Source organism: Aythya ferina (genome assembly GCF_964211825.1).
Source record: "Aythya ferina genome assembly, chromosome: 2".
In the NCBI taxonomy this organism is placed as follows: domain Eukaryota; kingdom Metazoa; phylum Chordata; class Aves; order Anseriformes; family Anatidae; genus Aythya; species Aythya ferina.
This window is the reverse complement of record NC_140297.1, coordinates 140,284,136-140,307,685: the sequence shown is the minus strand read 5'-3', so window position 1 is coordinate 140,307,685 and position 23,550 is coordinate 140,284,136. Positions and strand designations below refer to the sequence as shown.

Below are 23,550 nucleotides of genomic sequence, written 5' to 3'. Positions count from 1 at the left end.
GTATGACCTTAGGACCAAGGATACACATGAATCAATTACCTTCTTCCTACATGTAGCTGTGAGCTGGGGTATGTGTAAGCACACACGTGTGTACATTAAAAGATAAAAATATACCATCATTACAATCACTTTAAGAAAATGATGTAAATGAACAGACACTTGCTTGTCACTTCAGAACAATCAAGTCATGTTATGTGTACTCTCAGCAGAAAGCCAATGATGAACTACAGAGTTTTATCTATCAGCAGAAAAATTCTGCAAGTAAAGAAAGAGGCAACCAAGGGACTACGAAAATCTTTGTAGGCCACTATCTGCTATCCCATAGAGCAACGAGCTATCAGCACTTCCAAGAATTAAGACAAGTGAAAGCTCTGCAGACTGTTCTTGGATGGACTAGAAATTATTTCCTCTATTCTTTAGTGGTATTCTTTAAATTTTACTGATTTTAATTTGGTCCATAAGACCAAACTGGCCAAATGTATATTCTCTATGCTTTATTGCCAGAAAAACTTGGAATTTATAATCAATTCACTCAAACTGATAATTACTATATCTATAAGCTTCTCATCTGCTAACATACCAAACATTGAAAAGTAACAGCTTCAGCAAAGCAGCTAACTAACATGAGTTAATTCCGAAGTCACACTTCAGCTATGTGGAGTTAATGTAGCTATGCGCTTAAATTTCATACTAAGTATTTTCACCAACTAGGGGTCAAAGGAACATAGAATAAAAAATCCTACACAATCTCATACTGAAAATAACCACATCATACTTTCACAGGACAGAACTTTCTGTGAACATCCATAGAATATAATACTTTTATTAAATAAAAATGTCCATTTTATAAAGCTGCAATACCAGAACGTATTTAAATATGTTTCAAGTGGAGAGAGAAAGGAGCTTGGGAATATACCTAGAAACTTTCTTAGGTTTCTTAAGAGTCATTACCATTCCAATACTTTACAGACATAACAAAATCTAAGCTATAAGGGAGAATGCTCACACTGTAAGAACACATGAGGAAAATCAGGTATTTCAGAAATTCGATCCAAAAACCTATATGCTGTAAATGCAGCCATGCAGACAGAGCTCACAGAAGTTGCCCTGTTTTGAACTTAGTTGATGAAATGAAGGATGCAAGGAGGATGCTTCCATCCACTCAGGATCCAAAGCCCTTCACATTATCTTCTGACTTAATGTATCATACCGTATTTTTTAACATAATTGATCAGGGATAAGGTGAAAATGTTTTTTCTGCTTCTTGGAAAGCTAGGAAAACTGCAAGGTTTACATAGGAGCTGGCTGTCCAGTCACTCAGATCATGCCAGTTACACGTTCAGAGGAAAAAATATAATAATGTACAAAACTTCCAGATGCAGAAGTCAAGAACCTAGCAGGTTTAATGATCATCTTTAGACTTGAGTAAGTCTGTCTAAAGTCAGCTTTGGCAGATCAGAGTTGCAATACTGGTCTTGAAGGCACCTGGTACCAGCATATCATAGTTTAATGATTCGTTAGTATTTGAGTCCTTTATTAATTATTTTTTTTAAATAAGCTTTCTTTATTTTAAATGGTGGAGATTTTTTTAATTATTTTTTAAAAATTGAATTGTTTTATTGTTCTGTTTTTAGAAATAAATGGAGATTCCTAAGCTTCAGTGCAATACTTACTTTACATTTTGAACCTAGAGACCAGAATCCAAGCAGGGCAAAAGCATAATTAATTTCACCTTTCTTCTTTTGAAGACCACTAGTATTCCAGAATGAAATGGATTTTTGTGCTTAAATCACACAGACAGCCCATGTCACATGCCCAGCTGGTGAGATCCACCACATTTTTATGCCACCTATACACTGATTTTTTTTCTCCAGATGAAACCAGATTAAAAAGATGGCACATAGCAGAGTATGCCCTGAAACTTGAAATGCTACAGGATTTCATCCCAAAATTTAGAAAGTATAGCGAAACCACCCTAGATACAGTGGAAAGCAGCAGGAATATAAAAATAATACCTAAAAATTGTTTAAGAATAAATTCCACAAGATAAAACATAATATCAAAATAATTGATTCGGTCATCTTTCACATCTTTAATCTGTACACTTCAGAAGTGTCCAACACTGTAGTAAATGTGTTCACCAATTGATGCTGGAGTTCTCCTAAACCCTGAGCAGACTCTGAAGATGTTATCGATGACTGAATGACCAATGGGAGTTGAAGTGGTAACTTTGGTACTCCCAACTTGTGAACCTAATTCTCTCTACAACGCGACTGGCTTTGCTGCCCAGGAGTTGCAATGTCCATGTCTCTCACAAGAGAGGCGACGTCCCAAAACTTATGTTGACATTCGCAATTGAAAAAGGTACAACCTAAATTCCAATTTCAAAAATATTCTGATGTCCCAGAACTTAGGTTAGAGAAGGAAAGTAAAAATATTTTCCTGCTGAAACTATATAGACAGTAAAAACAGATAATGAGTGCAACTTGACCAAGGAGCTACTCTACAGCAAAGAAAATTATAGCAATATTAAAACTATGATAAACACTGGAATCTGCTTGTAGCTATAAATATTGTCATTACCATAGAATCAGAGGCTCTGTAACCATGGCAAGCCTCTTAAATCAACGTGTAGAGCACAAAGATTCTGATAATCAGTACAGATCATCAGAGATAAGTGACTGTGAACTGTGGACATATAAAAGATGGGCATGTGACAAAGATATCTGCAACGCCACCACCTTCTGCTTTTCACAGGAGGGCTGCATTAAAAACTGTCATACACATCATATTAGGGATTTCAAAAGGCACACTAAATATAGCCGTCTCTGAGCCAAAGTTTTCATTTTATCTGTTTAAAGAGAGAATATTAATACGTTTGACTTAAAATACTCATCCACACAGTACAGTTTTCCTTTGCTGATATTATGCTGGTGCAGGTCACTATGTATAACAAATTGTTACCAAATTCTGCAGTTGTCTGGCACAAAATTACAGAAAATCACAAACCTCCAAATAAATAGGAAGTTCTTATCAACAGCAGTAAAATAACCATGAAAAAAACCCTGAAAAGTATTCATGAAGCTTTTACTTTAGGTGTCTTGTTGCTTGACTGACTTGACAGAAACTCCGCATTAAAATTATTCTAGAGAAGCTCTATTAGAGTTGTTATTCATCACAGGGAAGCTAATGGACTTGCTTCAGACACCGATGCTAAGTGACATTTTCTCCACTTTAACATCTGTACTTGACTGAGGCGTGAAGCTTTCTCTTTATCAGTTATCTCATTTTTAACACTCACGGTGGTTGGGCTTAGAGCAAGCACTAATTAAAAACAATTACATAATCAAATTGCCAGAAATGCTTAACATACCAAGATTTCACACATGGGCACTTTGGAGACAGTTCAGCTCTTTTATACTAATGTGCTCAACTTCTATGGTGATTTGAGCATCTAAATGCAGGATGTGGATGTCCTCTGAAAAAGTGCTGACAACTGACCAAATAAATTGAATTATTAATATCTGAATACTCTATAAATTATGCATGAGTTTTGTGCGTGTGTTTTTTTATTATTATTATTTTTTCATCAAAATATTGTTCTTCAAATAAAGGAGGAACTAATACATATTGAAAGAAACCAGAAAACTTTACAGGCAAAACAAATGGTTACTTGCTGCGTTGTAACTCAGTTTCTCAATAGGGGTTTTTACCTTGACTGCACTGATGACATGCATGGGTCCAATACACTTGTGTTCTTGTTATCATTAATGTGTATGGAGAATGTTCCCACACAGTAATAAACCAGAGCCTGATGAGTCGTTCAGTGCTTTCCATACATCCGGTATGACATATAAGACTTGAAAAAACAGTTACTATACAGTAAATGTTACCTCTTAAGTACTCATCCAGATACATTTCCCACTGATGGCACCATACAAGAAGTTGGTGACTCAACTATAGATGGGAACAGCAAGTCTTCTAAAATAACAAACACAAGACAAGTCTGCCACAGCTTTTATCAGACTCAGGCAACACTGCGACAGAACTATCCTGAGAAATATTTTTACTGAAGTTGAAAACTGTCCTGTAACTGTTTGTGACTACTATATTCTTTAGAGAATCAAAACAAAATTTTCTACTGGAATAAACTACGCTCTTTAATAGAAGGCTAAATTATTCAGTATCTCCAGTGGGACTGTTAGCTAACCTGAACATTTTTATGTTGTGACAGCTCATCTTTCAAGTAATTTGCATAGGTTTTGATTAAATTGCTCCAAAATATGATCCAAACAGCTCAGTTCTATCCATGAGATCAAAATTTCCACAGGACATCTTGGATGATCTTTGTTGGTCAAGAATGACTTTGGAAATATTGAAAGACGGATGGTATAGCTTGAATGAAAATCAAAGTGTGTCTGACAGATACTGCGGAAAGTATTAATGACACTTTCGTACATGTTGGATGCTCTCTGAAATTTCTTTCAAGGAAGAGCAAGTATACAGCCAATGTAGAAATAACCTTTAGATTCTGAAAAAGATTAGACTATCTCTTGAGACATTAAACTTTTTGAATCCCTGGTATTGGATGCAGGATCTTTGACTTTAGTAATAATAATACATTTAAAACTACCAAATTAATTACTTGGAAAGATAACTCCTCAGTCATAGATTGTAATCAAAACAATATGTAATCTGAATCTCAGAATAAGAGACATTTTTCAGTGTTATGTCAAACCTTTTCCATTTATTAAGATATATCTATCAAAAGAATCATCCCTACTATGGATGAAGTTGTTCTGAGTACTTAAAAAACATGTTCTTTCAAGCAGATCAGGCACCTTACAAACATACTTGGTAAAATAAATGGCACATGAATTAGGATGAAGGACTTAGTTGTTATTCTGAACAAGAATATCTGCTTATAAATGGAAGCTATAAGAAGCTGGTCAGAGAGATTTCTTACAGATATGGGCCTAAATGTTGGGCATGCCATTCATTAAAATTATAGGTCTCAGGATGGAAGAATGTAATGGAATACAAAATGGATCCCAAATTTCCTGAGAAGAAGCCATATTTTATGTTTTTTTTTCTGTAATATGCATACTGCGAGACAATTCTTTCTGAAATATATGAATTCAATCATATTAATCATCTCATTTATATCTTCTTGGTAGATCAACTGTCACTTGTATGCATGCTTGACAAATCTACAAGTCCCCCAGATTAGCCTTCTCTTGACACTGTTGATTGGAATCTATCAGTCTTTTTATCTCCTTATAATAAGATTTCATCACCACGTTTATAACTCAACCTAGCCAGGCTATGCTTATATGAGAAGCATCCCTCAAGAGAGGTGTCTGATAGGAATGCAACTTCTTTGCACCTTCCAGTATCTTTTAGATGTTTCTGACACTTTTTAGATGCTGGCATTGTGGTAGAGCAATGAGTTTGTATTTATCTTTACTCAGTGAATAGAACGTTGCTGATAATTACTGTTAATCTACAAATACAACTTGAATTTAATTGTATCTTTACTGCCAGAGTGATACAGCTTATATTTAAAAACATAAAAACAGATTTATTTTTTTTAATGTATTCATTGAGAATTTGGATGTTTGAAATTGTTTTATTAGCTGAGGAAAAGTCACTTTTGTTTAAAAGCAAGGATTTTAACACTTTAAAGTTAACCTTCATCTAAAGGGTCAGCATAATGACTATTTTAACATTAACTGAATTTCGCTTCCAGTCTGGGGGGGAATTTTCAAGACACATAGACATTAAGCTGACTTTTTACCCACAGAAGATGACACAATGATTAGATACTAGAGAAGGGGAATAGGCATCAGCACATAATAAAAGAAAAAGCTGGTTATGTTTATATTTGTAGTTACTGGGCTTTGGAGGCAATACAAACTCCCATTATAGATGTTTATCTATAATGAAATCCTTTGTTTTAGTAAGGATGGAAAACATCCACTCTACCTTCCAATGCTGTAAGATGTCTTTCAATAGGCAGTTGATTTCAAAATGTAACCAAAACATTTATGTGTTCTCTAGCTGCTCAGTGGCATTCATCAGCAGGACTAGGTATAAAAATTCAGATCACATTATCAGCAAGTATACTGAGAGCCTTTTGTTTCCTCTGCAGAGAAGGATGCAACATAACAGCGAAAGAATTCTTTTGAACAAGGGACTCCTCAGGTACTATACGAAATGAAGCAAAATGAATAAATGCATTTAATTCTTCTTCAAAAACAGAATGGATTTTTTAAGTTCAATAAAAATTTCCTTAATGGTTGTTACTATTTTTCTAATCTACCTGGCTCTAACCATCTTCTGAGTAAATATCTCGTTTGTATTCTCATTTTGCTCCTGAAACATCTCATTATCTTTTGCATAATGAGAAAAGCTTATCACTATAAATGTTTTCTTCTCAAGGCTGGGGACTGCAATCTTTTACTTGGAAAAGCTCTTCTCTGTGGAGACTTGCAATACAGTTTATGCAGAGTTCTGCACCTTCTATTCTTCCAGAACTCATCTGTTCAAACATATCTCAGTTTACAAGTGTCTCATGGAATGATGTAGTACAGATGAGATATTGGTGTAAAATGGCAATTGAAAGATTCATATGTCACTCAATATTTAAGACTTAAAACAATGATAGATGAGACTTAAAGTAAAAGACTTGACAGTCAATGTCCTTTTTTGCTCATAAAGTCAGATTCAACAAGCTACCTGTACTCAGTAGGTTACAGCAAGTTCAACACGCACTACGACGAACTACCTAGGAAGATCACTATTTAGAAACTACAGTTCATGCTTGCTGAACTTGGTTAACTATAATGCCCATACAAGTTTAGTCACTAGGAAGAAAAAATTTAAAAAAAAATAAAAAATAAAACAACCTGCTTTTCATTGAACTATATTTAATACTAAAATTTAAACAATGTCTTGTAAATACTCTGGAATTTCTCTAGAATCGACATAAAATCAATGTTCTGCTTTTATCAATAAATACATAAGAAGAGTAATAGCAGTCTAAACAGCACACGAAGAAGCTGATTTGCTCCCACACAGTACTGCTGATGAGAGAGGACTTTAGAAGAGCCAAAGTCTATTGTTTAGGATAGCAAAATGAATGCTTTAAATTGTTTAAAGGACACATAACAAGCAATATAAAAGTCTCTCTTTCTTCTATCCTGTGCTAACATTATATTCAGCACCGATGAAGTATAATAGAGATCCTATTCTATTATTTTAGATCCCAACATTAAATGAATCTACATTATATACAAAGAGAACTATTTTAAAATCTTGTCAAAAAGCATTTTTGCATATTTGCTTGAATACATAATATAACTCTTTCTGACAGTAGCTCGTATAGAATACATGTGCAGCCAGAAAAAAAGACATTGACATTTTTCAGTTGGTTTATCTTTGTTTTCTTAAAAGCCTTTCCTGTTAACAGAAACAATACTCTCTTTAATAAGACAGTTTACTAAGTTTATTTATCTAAGCATAAGATGCAAGCCACCAGAAGTGAAAGGGTTTATGAATATTTTTTCCAAGATGTCCGAACTTTTTGTACAAAATAAAGAATAGTATGAAGAATAGACGTAAGCTAAGAATTTTATCATCAGGAAATTAAATCAGTGGCTGAGAAGTGCCAGAGCAGTGATAAAAAGCAACTGCAGATATATTAAAAATAGATGATGATGCAAGGAACTGTAGCATATGAAGTACCTTCTGTTTCAGCAAACAGTCTTAGACAATCTTGCTTACAGATGCACATTAAGAACTGTTTTCAGATCTTCCATTGTTGGATTTCTAAGTATTACCTGCTTATCTAAAGATACAGTCATTTGACTTTAAGGACCAATATCAGAGAAGCTACACATAAAAGGGTGTTCTGTAAAAAGAGAAAAATTCAGCTACAATCACGAATATGAAGAAGTAAGACATCGTGTATCTATTAATGAACTATAAATAAATACATATGAGATGAAGTAATATTCAAACTATTTTGAATAAAAACAAACTGAAAAGGAAACAAAAGAGAATTCAAGATATTCTTAAAGGCTTCTGGAGTTCAGTTTGCAAGTCCAAGACTTTGAATAAACAAGTATTTTATGGAAAGGATCACTGAGAGTACCTGACATACGTTAGCAAACACATTTGACATGATACAGTATTTATACAGCAAAGGGAAAAGAGCAAAGTGAGGTGTCATGTTAAATAAAATCTGAAAATACAAAATGAAAAAAACTGGGGTACGTAAGAAAGAAAGAGAACAAAGAGAGACAAATGGATGAAGTATTGCATTTCATGCAAAGAAGGCATATATTTAAATCAAGATTGTGATGAGTCTGCAAAGTAAAGAACTTTAAATGAGAGAAGGATGTGGAAGGTAAGACAAAACAAGGATAAATCAAAAGACTTGTAAACATAGTGACAGCAGCACAAAGAAGAAAGGCAATAAATAAATATTTCAAAACCAAAAGAACATCAAACTTTTCCACCCACACAGCGAGTTTGAATTAAAATGCAAGTAAGGTGTAGAATTGTGAGCAGAAATATAAAAGCTAAGAGATCTTAAAGGAACTAATGTACATTAAACACTCAGGTAAGAAAAGCAGACTCATTCGCAAAATTGTAAAGATGTAATTTTCCAAGGAGTTGTCAAAACAAGAGTTAAACTATTTCATATCAAAGGCTAGCTAACATAGAGATTTTAATGACCACTTTAGCAGTCTTTACATGAACAATACAAAATCAGATATTGGAAACAGAAAAAGAAATTAATTCTTTAAGCAGGGTTTTGGAAAGAGAATTGATAATACTGCCAGGAAAAAATAAAGATTTCAGTATTATTAGAGGATGCATGACCATTCAACATACTGCACACTAATCTGCATTAGAAAGCTTTATTTAAAAGCCATCTTCCAAAAAAGAATTTATGAAAAAATTAAAAGGCTTAATGTGTTTCAAATGTTGTAGGAAGCAAAACAAAACAAAGAAAAACAAAATCACATAATTTGAAAACCGGGTGTTTCACAGGATTCCTGGGGATGTTCAGGCACCTGATACATTTCTGCAAAAACATGTACTTTTCCTCCTGGATAATACAGACATTTGAATTTCAAAATGGCTCCATACTGGGAACTCTAGACTAAATAAATCCTCTTTTTCCCCCTTTTTAATCAAACTCCAAAGTTTGGTAGCTAAATTTCCAAATTAACTGACCACCCAGAATATGAAAGTGTTTCCTTGTGGGAGGACAGGCAATCCAAAAGCCTTATTGACTACTGAGCACATAGAGAAATCTAACCAACATTAGACTGAAAGTAGGGTAAAAAGAAAAAGACTTCTGAGACTCCCTGCCATTTAGGTTCCACAATTTTCTGCCACTCTGGCTACATATCCTTCCCATCTTCTGACTGCAGTAAACCAAACAGGCAGTGGGAATGTAAAAATGCCGTAGGTTTTCCTAAATACCTTTCCAGTTAAGGCAATAATCTGAAAACTGGCCTATTGCTGTTTGAAGACATGGTTTAAGGAAGATAGAAAACCTACTGGTCCAATCCACAACATTCCTTCTTGTCTTGACCCTTCTACTACAAAGTGTGCGTGATATCATGCTAGTTAAAAAAGAGGTGGTTGATGAAATTTGCATGCTGCTTAATAAAACAAACTGTTATCCCTCCTTCCCAGAAAACACAAGAACCATGGCAAGGACATACCATCAAAAATTAAGCAAAACCTAAGAGATTTAACTGTGAAAAGTGGAAAATAGTGGAAATACAGGCTACCTAGACAACACTGAGCTCAGACTGGTAACAGCTTTTGTTTAAGACTGTGCAAACTCAGGTAATTGGCAGCTCATTAAAGGTTTGCATTTATGCATACTTGACAACACGCCATCCCGTAATACCCACGACTGCCTCATCTACCTCCTTTTTCTTTCTCTAGCTCCAAACCAATCTGTAGTACAGTCCCTTTGACTCACATTTCCTGTATGCCCTTCCTTAGCCCACCAGCAGCATGCTGTATCTGCCATAAAAGCTGCACGCATGCTGTCAGGTGGCTATATGGCAGGAACACAGTCTGACTGACCAGCTGACAGAGGCCCTACAGCTGCTGGACAGGCCAGGCAGCACATACTGCTCTATCCTAAACGTGTTTTGTTACAGTCTGGAAAAGGATGTTTCCCTGATTTTGTTGGTTTTGGCTATGACAACAGTAAAATTTTTTCTCTTAAAAGAGGAGAAATATTAAATCTTTCACATGACAACTTTTATCTCAAATACAAATCAGATTCACAATTTCAATATTTCTTAATAAAATCAGATTATCTGTTAGAACATCTCTCTGCCTGCCTGATGTGTCTAGGTTTCAGACCTCTCGTATTGCTGTTATTTCACCATTAATTTTTCAAGGATACATAAAACCCCAATGTTTGTCAAAAGGTCAAATACATATTTCCTACCTTTTAATATAAAACAATTCAATGCTATTTTTATAATTTTATAAAAGCAACAGGGAAATTTACACATTGATTTTCCCCTCTGTTGGCCATTTTTGTGGTTAAACTTCCATTAGTCTTAATACTTATCTGTTAGAAAAATGTGCGCTAAGGTTCTATTTATTTTTCACCAAAAATCATTATAAAATTCACAACAATGAATTATAAATAAGAAAGATTTCTACTGAACTCAGAAGAATAATTTAGAAAGCGATACCTGAAACAACACCAATTCCATCATCACAGTCGTAATCAGAGACTTCACTGTCACTGATTCTTTTGGATCCTGCCAAAACAACAACAAAAAATGTATTAGTTATCTTCCTGTAAATCAGAACTATCCTCAGCTAATTGTATGAATATAAGGATTTATCACTAGAGAATGAAGCATTAATATAATCATGTAAATGAAGTTATTAATGTTATATTATTGTAAATATATTAGTTTTCCAAATATTTTTATCTCAATTTTGATATAATACATGAAGTAATGATGAAATACAACTCTGCAACATTTCTTTTATGAAATGCTTGTAAACATCATATGCACATCTATTAATTCCATATAAAAAACAGATACCACACTGTTCATCTTCCAAGTTTTCATATACCAAATATATGGCATCATCCTCTTTCCCAAAGTGCTTGGTATTCAAACAAAATATTCAGAATGCAATATTCTGAATATTTCTGAATATATAGCTTACTAATACCCTAAAGATAATATTCTGATGCAATATTATCTTTAGGGTATTAGTAAGCTATATCAGGAGACCAGGCAGCTTCACACGTAAAGTGTGTACTGAAAAACAAAATCTCTCTGTGACATGTTAGAGGAAGCAAGCTGTTAAATGCTATCTAGGAGTGCACCTGTCAAAATAGCTGGAGGACAGTTGGCAAAAGAAGATTCCACATCTACAATGAGAACTAAAACGTAGGTTGGGTAGAACAAATATATGTGTTTGATTAGCTTTATTTTTCTTCTGTCTTCTGTGGCATCTTTGAAAAAACATTTGATTGCTGACATCAGGATGAAGTGCTGGCATGTCAACATGTGAATGATAATCACTCATTCACTTGTTTTAGATGTGAAAATCCCTGTTCTTCAGCAAGATGGTGTGTCTGTTCTAATTGTCTGGCCATCTAAAATAAGCAACTAGTAGGTAGGAGTTTTAATCTAATTGTTGCAAAACCTTCTATTATGTGCAAGATTTTTATTCCTGCCATAGGATGATTTATTCTGAAAAACACATGGAAAAATACAAGTAAAAACTGGAAGCAAACCTAAAGGAACCCAGGGCAAAGCAGGATTAATGTCCTACATCGGTGACTGGCACAGAACGATCCCCAGCTTCCCCTCCAAGCACAAAAGTGGGAGAACGTGTAAAATGGGGTTTTGACAGAATTAAAACACTCTTCAATGGAAAGAAGTATTATGTGAGAAATTATCTGAACCATATGGACTGCTGTTGTATATCAGACTGTCTAACATCTACCCACAAGGAGCAGTGGAAGGTCCTTTTTTTAGCATAAAGAGCATGCTGATGCGATGTGTATGGAAGTTTTCCCTGCTGCACCCTTCTAGCTTTTAGCAAGAAGGAGTCCTGGCAACTGTGACTTCTCCTCAGCCATCCTCTTGGCCTCTCTAACATGCGATGTCAGCAAGTCCTGCAGTTTAGCTGCACGCTGTGTGAAGTAGCTCCCCTCTGCTTCATCTCTGTTGCACCACTTCTGACAATGCCCTCCGAGCTTTTGTTTTCTGAGGAACATGAATCAGCGTTCTGTCTTCTCCCACGGTCCTCTCTTTTTGGGGGGGCTGCAATACTGCTGTTTAATTTCTTTGCATATGCAAACCATTCCATATTTCTGATTGCTACTGCTGCTTTTGTGTCTTTTCTAGTTATTCTGCACCTTTTATAAAAAGTCAGAATTGACTGTAGCAATCAAGATACCATATATGAATTTATAAAGTAGATGGCAGACTATTTCTTTTTTGGATAAAACTTGCTCTGTTAAACACTATTCAATCAGAAAATGGTGTGATATGTGTTTTTTAATTCCTATAAAACACAACCTTGCTTGCCATTACATTATGCAATTACAATAGAGCAACGTAAATTATCGTTATTTAACTGCAACACAGGTTGTTGGCTTTTTTCTCACAAATGGAAAATAAAAATCAATACAATGCAAGTCGTGTTGGTTTCACGTCCTGCAATTCTTACATGGTATGATATTAATTCAATTTATTCTAAGTGTTTTGAAATAGCTATGCTACACTAGAGAGAAAGCAAGGTGTCTTTAAATCCAAGAAATAATAAATTATTTTTTAAAAGAAGAAATAACAAGCAAATGATTGCAATTAGCACTCGAGAAAACCTCGAAGAGCAGGAGTGAAGGAAAAGTCTTCATCATCCTAATGGACTTTCTGCTAATCAGGAAAGTTTCTAAAAAGCAATTAAGTCTGACTACGACAATATTCAATCTGATGTGTTTTTTTAATTATAGTACTACAGAGGCCCAATGAAAATCTCTCTTGCATTCCAAAGACAGAGCATCCACTCTGCTTGTGATGCTGTTCCTGCTGCTCTTCTCAGCAGAGAGTCTTCTACTGCTGTGGTGATGATATACACGCCAGTGAGGAAGAAAGATTATGGCCATCAGTCTCCATTTTCCTTAGCCAGGAATTCAGACCATTAGATAAAACAGATGATATTTGTGACCAAACAGGGAGCAAAAGAGCCACACTAATCTGGCCAGGATTTGGCTGGGGACTGAGGAAGAAGCCCCCAAAGGGGGAGCAGAGCAGTGATCTGGCCATGGGACTGTGACGCTGCATGGAGATGCCAACAGCATCGCTCAGCCTCTGCTGGAGAGCAAGGACTGGGGAATGGGGAGATGAAGGCAACTGAACAGCCTGCTGTTCATCACACGGATGTTTGAAAAGCTCTGTATTAAGAAAGACATAAAAGGGTTGAATCAACTATGATTTGAATGAGTGTCATTCACTCATCATCTAATTCATCGTTATGAATGAATCTAATTAATTACGACTGAGATTGATTTTATTTGTGTTTATATTTACAGCTAAATACATCCGATTTAATGTATTTTTAGAGTTTTATGTTCCGTATTCTGGAGAAAAGATTTGCATCTCTGAGGATGAAAATAGCCAACTGTTGTGACAGTGGGCTGAAGACTTCCCAGTTGCAGAGCTAAAATTGTATCCTGTAGTAGTCACAGGACACATCCTGTAGAAAGAGAAAAGCTTAGAAGGACCATGGGTGTAAAAGGCAGGGGGTTCTCTTTCTCTATTCCCTCAGTGCACTATCCACCTTTTCCAGAATCGCCCAATAGCAGAACTCCAAAACGCCTTCTATGACCTAGAGACTCTTTTCTGTTTTTATGTACAGACCTCTCTCTTCACCCCAGGGAAAAGATGGGGCACAAGGGAAAGTGAACAGGCCAAGATCAAGAAACCTACCCTAAGAACAGACATAGAGAAAGAGTACATTCAATGGAAGAACCAGGTTTCAGGGCTTCCTTTCCACATTTGCCTTTACTCCCACAAAGAGGAGAGTCTCTCGTAACAGCTGACATCCCTTAAATACAAAACCTTTTTCTCTGTGTAAGAGAAGACAGGAAGCTTGTTCAGGTCGGATTATCTGTTCTACCTCCTCAAACTGAGAATACCTTAAGCCAAGACTAACTACTAAAAGACTTAAAATAACTGAAAAATAATCATGCTAAAGTAATGTTTCATTTACTTTACACGTGATTTTAAATGCTGGTTAAGAAGTCAAATGCAATTTAAATTGAGATTCATTACTTGGTTTTGTCTTTGAAAATCAATGTTTTCAGGAAGGATGGAGGAAGGAAAGCATGTTTATTAAATATGTAATGTCAAGAAGTTCTGCCTGGAATATGTAACTTCTGTAAAGTAATAAGATTAAATTTATTTGAAATGTCTTCCATTAACTTCAGAAATTGAACAGATTAGAAGGTCCACAGGTCAAAATCCTTTATTGAATTGAGTATCCGAAATACCAGTATAATTGCTGGCAGCTTAGTTTAAGATTTCTCATAAATTTTGCAAGAGTAATTTCATCTGCTATCTATTCTAGCTGGTAATTTTCTTTTTAACCTATTGACAATGTAAATTTGAAGAGGTAGGCTTCTGTACCTCCTTAACCACGTCTTTTGAAAATACCACTTCATTACCTAACTAATTGGAACTACTGTCCACAAAGCAGAGAAAGCACAATTCATAGTTTTTCTGGGAAATGTGATGAAGAAGCTTCTCACCAACAGATTATTCCAAAAGAATATTGCCAATGAAACTGTTGTTTAGTATTTTTAATGTATGTCTGAAAGTGTTTAACCAATATGTTATGAAATACGTTATATATTTCAAACATAAGAAGATGAAATCTTTTCTAACAAATTCAAAATTCTCTAAAGAGTTTGAGCATGTAACACCTGGGGCACTGGGTGCATCATATAAATGCACTGATGCCAATGCTTTGTATATAATTAACTATGACTGATTTTAAACATGAGGAATGACAATAATTCAGTCTCACTGCCATTGTACAGGAATATAGCTTATTAATGAAATATTCTTAGGGATATTATTACAATTTGTGTGATAACTGGGTGGTAACAGTCTGTAAATATTGATTTTTGAATGCTTTCTACCAAGATTAATGGTTATTACAGTCACAAACTCAAAGCAAACTAGATGCCATGCTGTACAATTACCTAGTAAACCATGCAAAAAACACTTTAATTCAGTATAACCCCAACTCTAGTGAAATCAAAAGAAATATTCTCATTGACTTCAGCAGTTTTTGGTTTAACTGTCTTAAACTGTTAAAAAAAAAAAAAAAAAAAAAAAAGCATGTTTTCCAGGGACAGATCTTATCCTGGGGATAGTGGAGAACCTCTCCATCAGAAGTTGATAACCCTCAGCATTCTCTTGCCTCCTGTGCTTACCATTACTGTACAAGCTACCATCCCACCCAGCACCACAGCACATCACAAGATGCAGCATTTAAATATGCTAGTTTCTTTCCATTTTTCATCTTTATCGCTAGCAATAATGTGAAGAAAGAAGTGCAGCGTTTTATTTCATTTTATGAATCAAATACTTAATTTTTGGTTAAATTTTCACAGGCTGCAGTCTTGGTGGCCATACAGAAAACATTTTAGAGAATCTTCTTTACTCTGACAGAATCACATTTCTCTTCACAGCCACATCCTCAATAACTGGAACTCTTCCAAATTGTGAATGAAAGAGTATCCAAGCACAAATAATTTCTTGCAAGGTAACCTAAATCTGTGGAGCGTTCCAGAAGATCTCCTGACTTCTACATGACACCTGATGATGGAATAGAGCTGTGCCCAGTTATTAATATACAGGATATTAATAAGCAAGATAGCATGTCTGTGCTTTGTATATTTTCCACTGCTATTTCTGATGTAAACCTCAACAAAAGAAGGGCAGCATGTGAGATTCAAAACTCTAATAAAGTCTACCTGACTGACTGACTGACCAATATAGAACTGACTTAAGATAAAGAGTGGAATGAGAAATAAATTAAGGTGAGTCAGCTTAAATACAGAAGGAAAAATACCATGGTTCAGGAATTCAGTTTATCTTGTGGAAAAAAAAAGGGGGGGAAAAAGAGACTGAGCTCTTGAGATAGGGTGTCTTGCCTATGCAGGAACCTTCGACAAGGTTTGATGAACTCCTTGGGGGAACAAAGGGTATTGAAGCATGCTTATATGATCTCCTTCCCTGAAGCTTACAGAAGGCCTTCACAACCACTTAAAGTAACTTAGCATTGCCACTCTTTTTTTTTTTTATGTTCAAAGCTGACACATAAGCAACTCCAAAAGCAGTCTCACAATGGCTGTCTTAAGTATTTCTTCTCTCATATTCATCCAGCTTGTGCCTGAAGGTTCTTAGCGTGAACTAATTTGTCATGCAGTCCTGCTGTCTGCATGTCAATCTGTCACTTCATCTTCCTCTATATTATAGTGGCTTTTTAAGTTTTCGACCAATTTCAGCTGAGTTGTCAGAAAGGTATAAATTTAATTAAGTTCCTACAGATCTTTGAAAATGGTTGCTGGAAGGAAGAGTGTGATACAAATCAGAACCTATGAATGGAAAAGAAACAAAATCAAGGTAAAACTTGTGGTGAACGCAAGTGTACAAGTGGTGAATCCACGCTAGCAAACATGATCTATTCCCATGGGAACATACCGTATAGACTAGAAGAAATGTGGGAGATTAAGGGTAGATGTAATGGAAACTAGGTTTTATTAGTGCCAATCTCACAAAGCATCCTGTTTTTTTCTTTTTTCCTCTCTCTACCACAATTTTTGCTCTATTTTCTCAACAATGTGTGTTTAATCTCTAACTTAATGAAATATAATTAGATGAACCAATTCTCAATGAGATTCCCATAATTAAAATTGTAGAAACTGAAAAAAGTCCCACATGAAATGTGTTACAAAATTTAAGCTTGTAAAAACTTTACACTATGAATTTATTTATGTTTAATTAAGGGAAACTTCTCAGATATAGCAACTGGAACTGTAACTGGGGATTTAAAGCAATATTAAACTGTAGATGCATGTACCAGTACAAATACTGCTTTTGGTAGTACTTCACTTACCCCTTGTTTGTATTCTGAAAATACTTACACTAGTTCTCAAACGGCTGTAATACAACAGTGTTCTTATCAACATAGCTTAAGCAAAATAGCATTTTCCTACTATACTTAATAAAGCTTGCTACAGTTTACCTACCAAAGCTCTACCTCAATTAAAGGCAGACAAAGCAAGTGGAGTGTTACAACACTGCTCCAATACCAGTGCTGAGACGTTCAGAATAAAAAAACAAAGCCAACAAAGGACCTATGGCTGAAAAGCAGACATGGAGAGCCAAGGAACATTTAAGCAATTTAGCGTCTGCACAATAGGTAGCAAAAGCACACCAATAAATTATCAAATTAAATTCTGCATGTATAATGGGAGCAATAAGCATTTCTGGCATGCTGAAAGTTTACCTGAATTATATGAATATAAGCCTTTATCTGGAAAACAAATATTGAAATGAAGTAGTGTCAGGGAAAAATACGTGAATCACTACTACATGTAACAGGGATGGTCAGAACCTTAAACTTCATTGCATCTGCAGAAGCAGACTGAAGAATTTGATATTGTAGGCCACATTTCAAGAGAAAAAAATCAGCTATGAGAAATTAAACCACAAAAATGCCCTCTTCTGAATCAACATTTATACTCTGTACTTACACCTAGTTCTTTCTGATTCTGAAGTGCAGCTGCCCATTTACTATACTCAAGTGTTTAACTTTTTAAGGGCAAAATGTATATTCAAGTAGACATACAATATGAGTTGCTACCTTTAAAATTACAGTATGCTGCTGTTGGCACCTCAGCAGGAAGTTATTCGCAGAACTTTCCTGAGATGTAGCTATGAATCGAACTTTAAACTTAACAGAGTCTGTGGTAATGTTTAAGTCAATCTTCTGTCTCCAGCTAGTCAATGGACCTGATTTGGCAAATATGTACATACATGAATAGCTTATCTACATGTCTTTGTTACCAGTGAATTTAAGACTCCTGATGTGAGCACAATGATTAAATACCTTCAAGATCTGGATAATTGTTTGCATTCCTTGAATCTGGCTGTTTTAAGTATTTTAGCTTTCCAAATGACCATATCAGTTTTTTCTAAACTCAGTAATACAGCAGTATGCAAAGAAACATACATTAATGGAAATGTGTAATACTGCTTTGCATTTGTAGACTTTGTAAATAGGACTTTCATAAGGTAACAGGAGGAAGCAGGATGTCTGAATAATATGAATGCCCTCCCGACATTAGCAAGACATTATGGATGTTTTTACTTTTAAGTGAACAGCAGTTTACAAATCCTAACTCGCTATCACAATGCTCACAGACGCCATTTAAATAAGTGTGACAGTCCATGAGATGCACATCAGATGACAAGATATGACAGTGTTCCTGGAAAAATGAAAATACCCATTTCTTGCCAACTGGTGCTGTCAGGAATTCACTGAATGACTAGGTCCCTTCTGGCAAGTCATAGTTTTTCTGACTTCCAGTTATATACTATTTTAATACGTAGACAGCATCGCTAAATCATATACTATCTGAAATTTTTAACTCTTTTTAACTTCTAATTGTGTCTCTTGATAAATATAATTATTTTCTGTCATCCAACTCCAGAACTGCATTAGGCTACATAATTTCAAATAAAATACTAAGGATTTTTTTCAGCATCATTTGCAAACTTTAAAATGTAAGCTTTAGTGGATAACTTCTCTAATATTTACACTTATTGGTACAAATCTGTACCAGTTCTTAGTTTCATGAAAAACTGACTCATCTTTGGCTACAAAATTATGAAAAGTTAAGTATGGGGGAAGTTTGCTCCAGTAACATTAAAAAGTCACCAAAGCCAAAAAATAAATAAATAAACCTATTAACACAGTCCAGAATTATTTATTTAACGAAAAATGATGGACTTTCTGAATTAAACTTCTGGAAAGATCTATAAAAGTTTAGAGCTTCTTGAAGAGCACAAGAATATAAAAATACTGAGATTATACTGAATCCTCCTAAAGCAAGGACTAGAGAAGCCATGTTTGTTTCCATATAGTTACAACACAGAAAGGCAAAAGTTAGAACAATATTCAACTCATTTGAAGACTTCATCAGCACCATTATGTATGATACTTAATTACGCTTTAACAATTATTATTATTAATAATAATAACAACAACAACAACAACTACTACTAACTTCAGCCAGAAAAGGAAGCTACTGTATGGACCTCTATCTTATAGAATCTTTTTAAAGGTCACCTGACTATTTATCCACTGCTAAGCAAGGTTACTTTATCCTATCCACTGAGTTATTTCATCGGAGAACATGGCTTTTCTGTCATTACATGACAAAAGAGTGGTTTAATAACATGATTCTGTTAAGAAACAAGAGCAACGGAATAATAAGCAATATTTAAATTCTCTTAAATTGCTTCAGAGTGTTGACAGGATTTCAAATATTTTTGTAGTTTAATTATAATTTAATAAAGTTTGTTTTTAATTTTTCAAAGATCAGAGAATTCCTCAAGTAAGGTTCTATTTGTAATTAGGAAAAAAAGAACATATTTTGATAGTTTAAGGCCTTTTCAGACACCCCTGTAGCATGTTAAATACCTTTTTATCAAAGTATTTAATAAACCATAGATGTACAATAAATACAATAAATAAATCATAGGTGTATAGTTAATATAATACTGGTATAGGTATATATATATATATACATACTCTATGAACATAACATCAATGCATGCAAACAAAAAAATCATGCCCAAGGGCTGTGCTCCATAAAAGAAAGAGAAAAATTAAGGAAAAAGCATGAAAGAGAAAAATAAGTGTTAATGCTCTCTAAGGTAAATTTTTTATAATATATTCACCATTCGTGGTCTGTGCCACTGACCATAAAATGCTCCATATAATAATTTGAAAAAAAAAAAGTCACTGATGTATGTTTCCAATAAGTAAACTCACTTACCTGCTAGTGAACAGCATTATTATAATTCCCTCAAGTGAAACTCAGTGACATTGATTTAAAGTTATCATAGAGACTTACCATATTCACAACATATTACAAGGAAATTGCTGAGACAGCAAGATCCTGATTCTGCAGGAAAATGAGACTCTACAGAGCTCCAAGGAAGTCACTAGGTTCCATTGGAATACTGAGGTTTTAATGCAGGGGCTCAGAATTCAGAGGGTGAAGTTTCAGATACATCATAGTTAATGATTATTAAACTGTAATGATTTTGGTACTAAATGTAGCTCTAAATGTTCTACAATAAAGGCTTGAAAATTTTAACATTTAAATAATGGAAGAAAGGACTTGAATTATGAGTTATAACACTCAATTCATCTTTGATTCCATGGGACAGTCACAGAGCTTTAGATAAAAAAAAATCAATAATCTCTATCTAAATTTGTTTTTCAAAAATGAACAAGCAATAGGGTCCTTTTTTTGTGAATTCTTTCTATTGATTTCATGTTTCTAGTTGGATCAGATAACTTTTAGCATGTTAAAGTCTCGGCACAATACTTCTTACCATGCGATTCAGAATACTTTGCTTACGCATGTGAGTGAATACATACAATTTGGAACAGTAATGCCATATATAGCTTTTTTCAAGATACATGCACATTTGTTTTGTAGAACATAACTACATTCAATTTTTTATCCCTATAGTTTGGAATACACACTACTATAATTTCTCTCCTTTTTTTTTTTTTTTTTTTTTAATATATATATATATGCCTTGATTAATAATTGTGAAATTCAGTGAATGGAGTTGTCAATGACTTTAAATCTCAAAATAATGAAACTCAAATCCGTTTAAAAGAAAACTAATTCACAGTTTTCTTATTTGGTTATTTTGATCCTGACTGATTTTCTGGTGTTTAGTTCTGGACAAAGTATCATTTGATTAACAATTTTTTAACATATCGTGCACTCTCATAGCAATTAATAGGTACAAACCTATGGTCTAACTACAGACCTAAAGATGTTTGTTTGTTTTTTTCCCCACACTTCTTCCCTTCTTTTGGCATTTAGCTGTTATAAGCATTGTCCACCCACACTCTGTGGTCTGCAGATCAATAATTCATCAAGTTTTATTTTTAAAGCTGCAAAAGTCTGACTTAGGAAACTAGTGACAGGGAAACTCTTAAAATTCTTGAAGTATAACAAAGTAATGAAATCTGCCCCTAAAACAAATTCAGAGTTAATACAGAACAACAACAGTCCAAACCACATCAAATGTCAATGTTATCTGTAGAAACATAGAACCACGCAATTTATTGAGTCTTACCTAACGTGAGAAGGAAAAATAAATACTGTGGCCTAACCAACTAAATGGAATTCTTAAATCTTTTTGTGTGTGTGTGGTTTTTTTTTTTTTCTTTTCTGTTTACATTCTCTTTTCAGAGGCAATATAAAAATAATTTCAGTTGGCCTATGACCCTAGATAATGCTGTTTGGACTTCTTAATGTACGGCATGTATTATGTCAAATGTTAGAGAAAATGAAGACATTTTAAAAGTTCAGTTCAGAAGTCCAGCATGACAAATGAAAAAGCTCATTCTTTTATTAAGAAAAAAAACTAACATATACTCATTGGATAAAAGCCAGACAGTTTATGAAAATCTGAGATATAATTAGCTGAAAGACCTAGTAAGTCCTATGTGCTATATTAATTCCAATTTCTAAGCATTTTCCTTTTTCTGTGCTTTCTTTAAGTATTTCTCAGTATTTTCTTTTCTTTCATAATATGGAAAATGCATGGAAATGATCATTCATCACTAGGAGGTTAATGGATTGTATGGGCCACAGGACTGGGAAAGAGAACGCGGACAGCTGGCTTTGATCACTCTGTACCACAACATAATGCCCACTCAGAGATCCTGAGAGATAAACAGATGTAGAAACTAAGCGACAGTGTCTCTTTGAAAGCTGGTTCCTAAAAAAAATGGCATATGGGGCTCCGTGGGAAGTTCACACTGTGCTCCTGGCTATCTGTAAATCTGGGAGCTCAGACTTCAGGGCTGACAACTTGCCTGTCTTCAGGAATGCTGAGATTCAGTGATATTAAAAAGGGAATAAAAGTGGTAAGTGTAGGTGGTTCTTTCAAACTACCTTCAGAGAATACCATTGAAGTATTGTCTTCAAATATATGTATTTATAGTAGCTTGACAATAATGAAGAAAGCTTAGATGTGTAGATCTGTATTTATACAGAAGACAAACAGCCTTGTAATTCCAAATCTCTTGGTATTTCTCGCAATAACAAATTTTGGGGACTACATTAAAGTACTTCATATTGTACTCACTAACTCTATATGTATAAGCACCACAGAATTGAACAAAAGGTGGGAGGACTGAACTGCTCTTGAAGCTGAAGACAGCTTTTGCAGCCCCAGAAACTGAAATCAGCTTACAGTGTAAGAGCACATTAAGTGCTCTAAAAAGTGCTTTAAATAAGACAAGCACACTTGCTAGACATTCCCTGTCTTCATTCTGGATTTTTTTAATTTATTTTTTTTTTGTTTTGCATGCTGTCAAAATGTGCCACTGGCAAAATCTGATAACATCTTATACAAGATTGATGAAGGACGTGAAAAGAGCTTCAGACAGAAGAAACACAGAGATCTTATGTTTAGCTTAATATTCTTTTGAAACCTCCAAAAACAATAAAACAACCAGACTTCTATATGTTGTTACTAATATATAAGTGTTATAAGTCATAAGAAGTGCTGTCTACCTTTCATCAATCCCCGGTTTAAGTAGGGAGAGACTATTTAGAGGTCACCCAGTGCAATACCTGTTTCAAGACTGGCCAGTTTACACTGCTTTGCTTACAGCCTCGTCCAATTACGTTTTGCGTATCTCCAATGGGATATTCTACCACCTCTCTGGACAACAGGCAATGGACACAAATTTCAGAGGTGAGACACCAATTCACCAAAAATTGTATGTTTTGCTATATGGATTCTGCTACAACTGCAGATCTCTGACTGGGTCTAAAGTTTTTGTTTGGATCCAGTCCCAAAAAAGGAGGGATTCAAGAGACCTTGAATCTATCTGTTTCTGATTATCTGAATCTATCTACCTGTCAAGAGACCTTGTTCTCTATACTTGTACATGTAAAATTATCTTTTTAAATTAAGAATGATAATATGACATACTAGGATTCAAGAATTGAATATATTCCCAGGACACTAGAGAAAATTCTTCCTGATGGAATCCCCATCTCAGTAGGAACGAACATATCATAATGCATCAGAGGAATGTGAGAATTCTCCAGCAACCACAGTGAATATCTTAGACTGCTTCTTTGGCTAAAGTTTGCAGAACACCATAAGGTGTTCAACTACTGTT

The 23,550-nt window shown here is 34.7% G+C and overlaps 1 protein-coding gene across 31 annotated transcripts in view; it reads right to left on the bottom strand.

Annotated features, from left to right (window-relative positions):
• RIMS2 (regulating synaptic membrane exocytosis 2) overlaps nt 1-23,550 on the bottom strand; it is a 448,070-nt gene that overhangs the window by 158,787 nt on the left and 265,733 nt on the right. For 19 of the 31 annotated variants that reach the window (XM_084510618.1, XM_084510625.1, XM_084510619.1 and 16 more), the window contains one exon: nt 10,743-10,811. In XM_084510618.1, the coding sequence (XP_084366744.1) occupies nt 10,743-10,811 (69 nt within the window). Of the gene's footprint in view, nt 1-10,742; nt 10,812-17,601; nt 17,629-23,550 lie in introns of all 31 variants that reach the window. The other 12 variants (XM_084510626.1, XM_084510614.1, XM_084510622.1 and 9 more) reach the window with 1 other exon arrangement.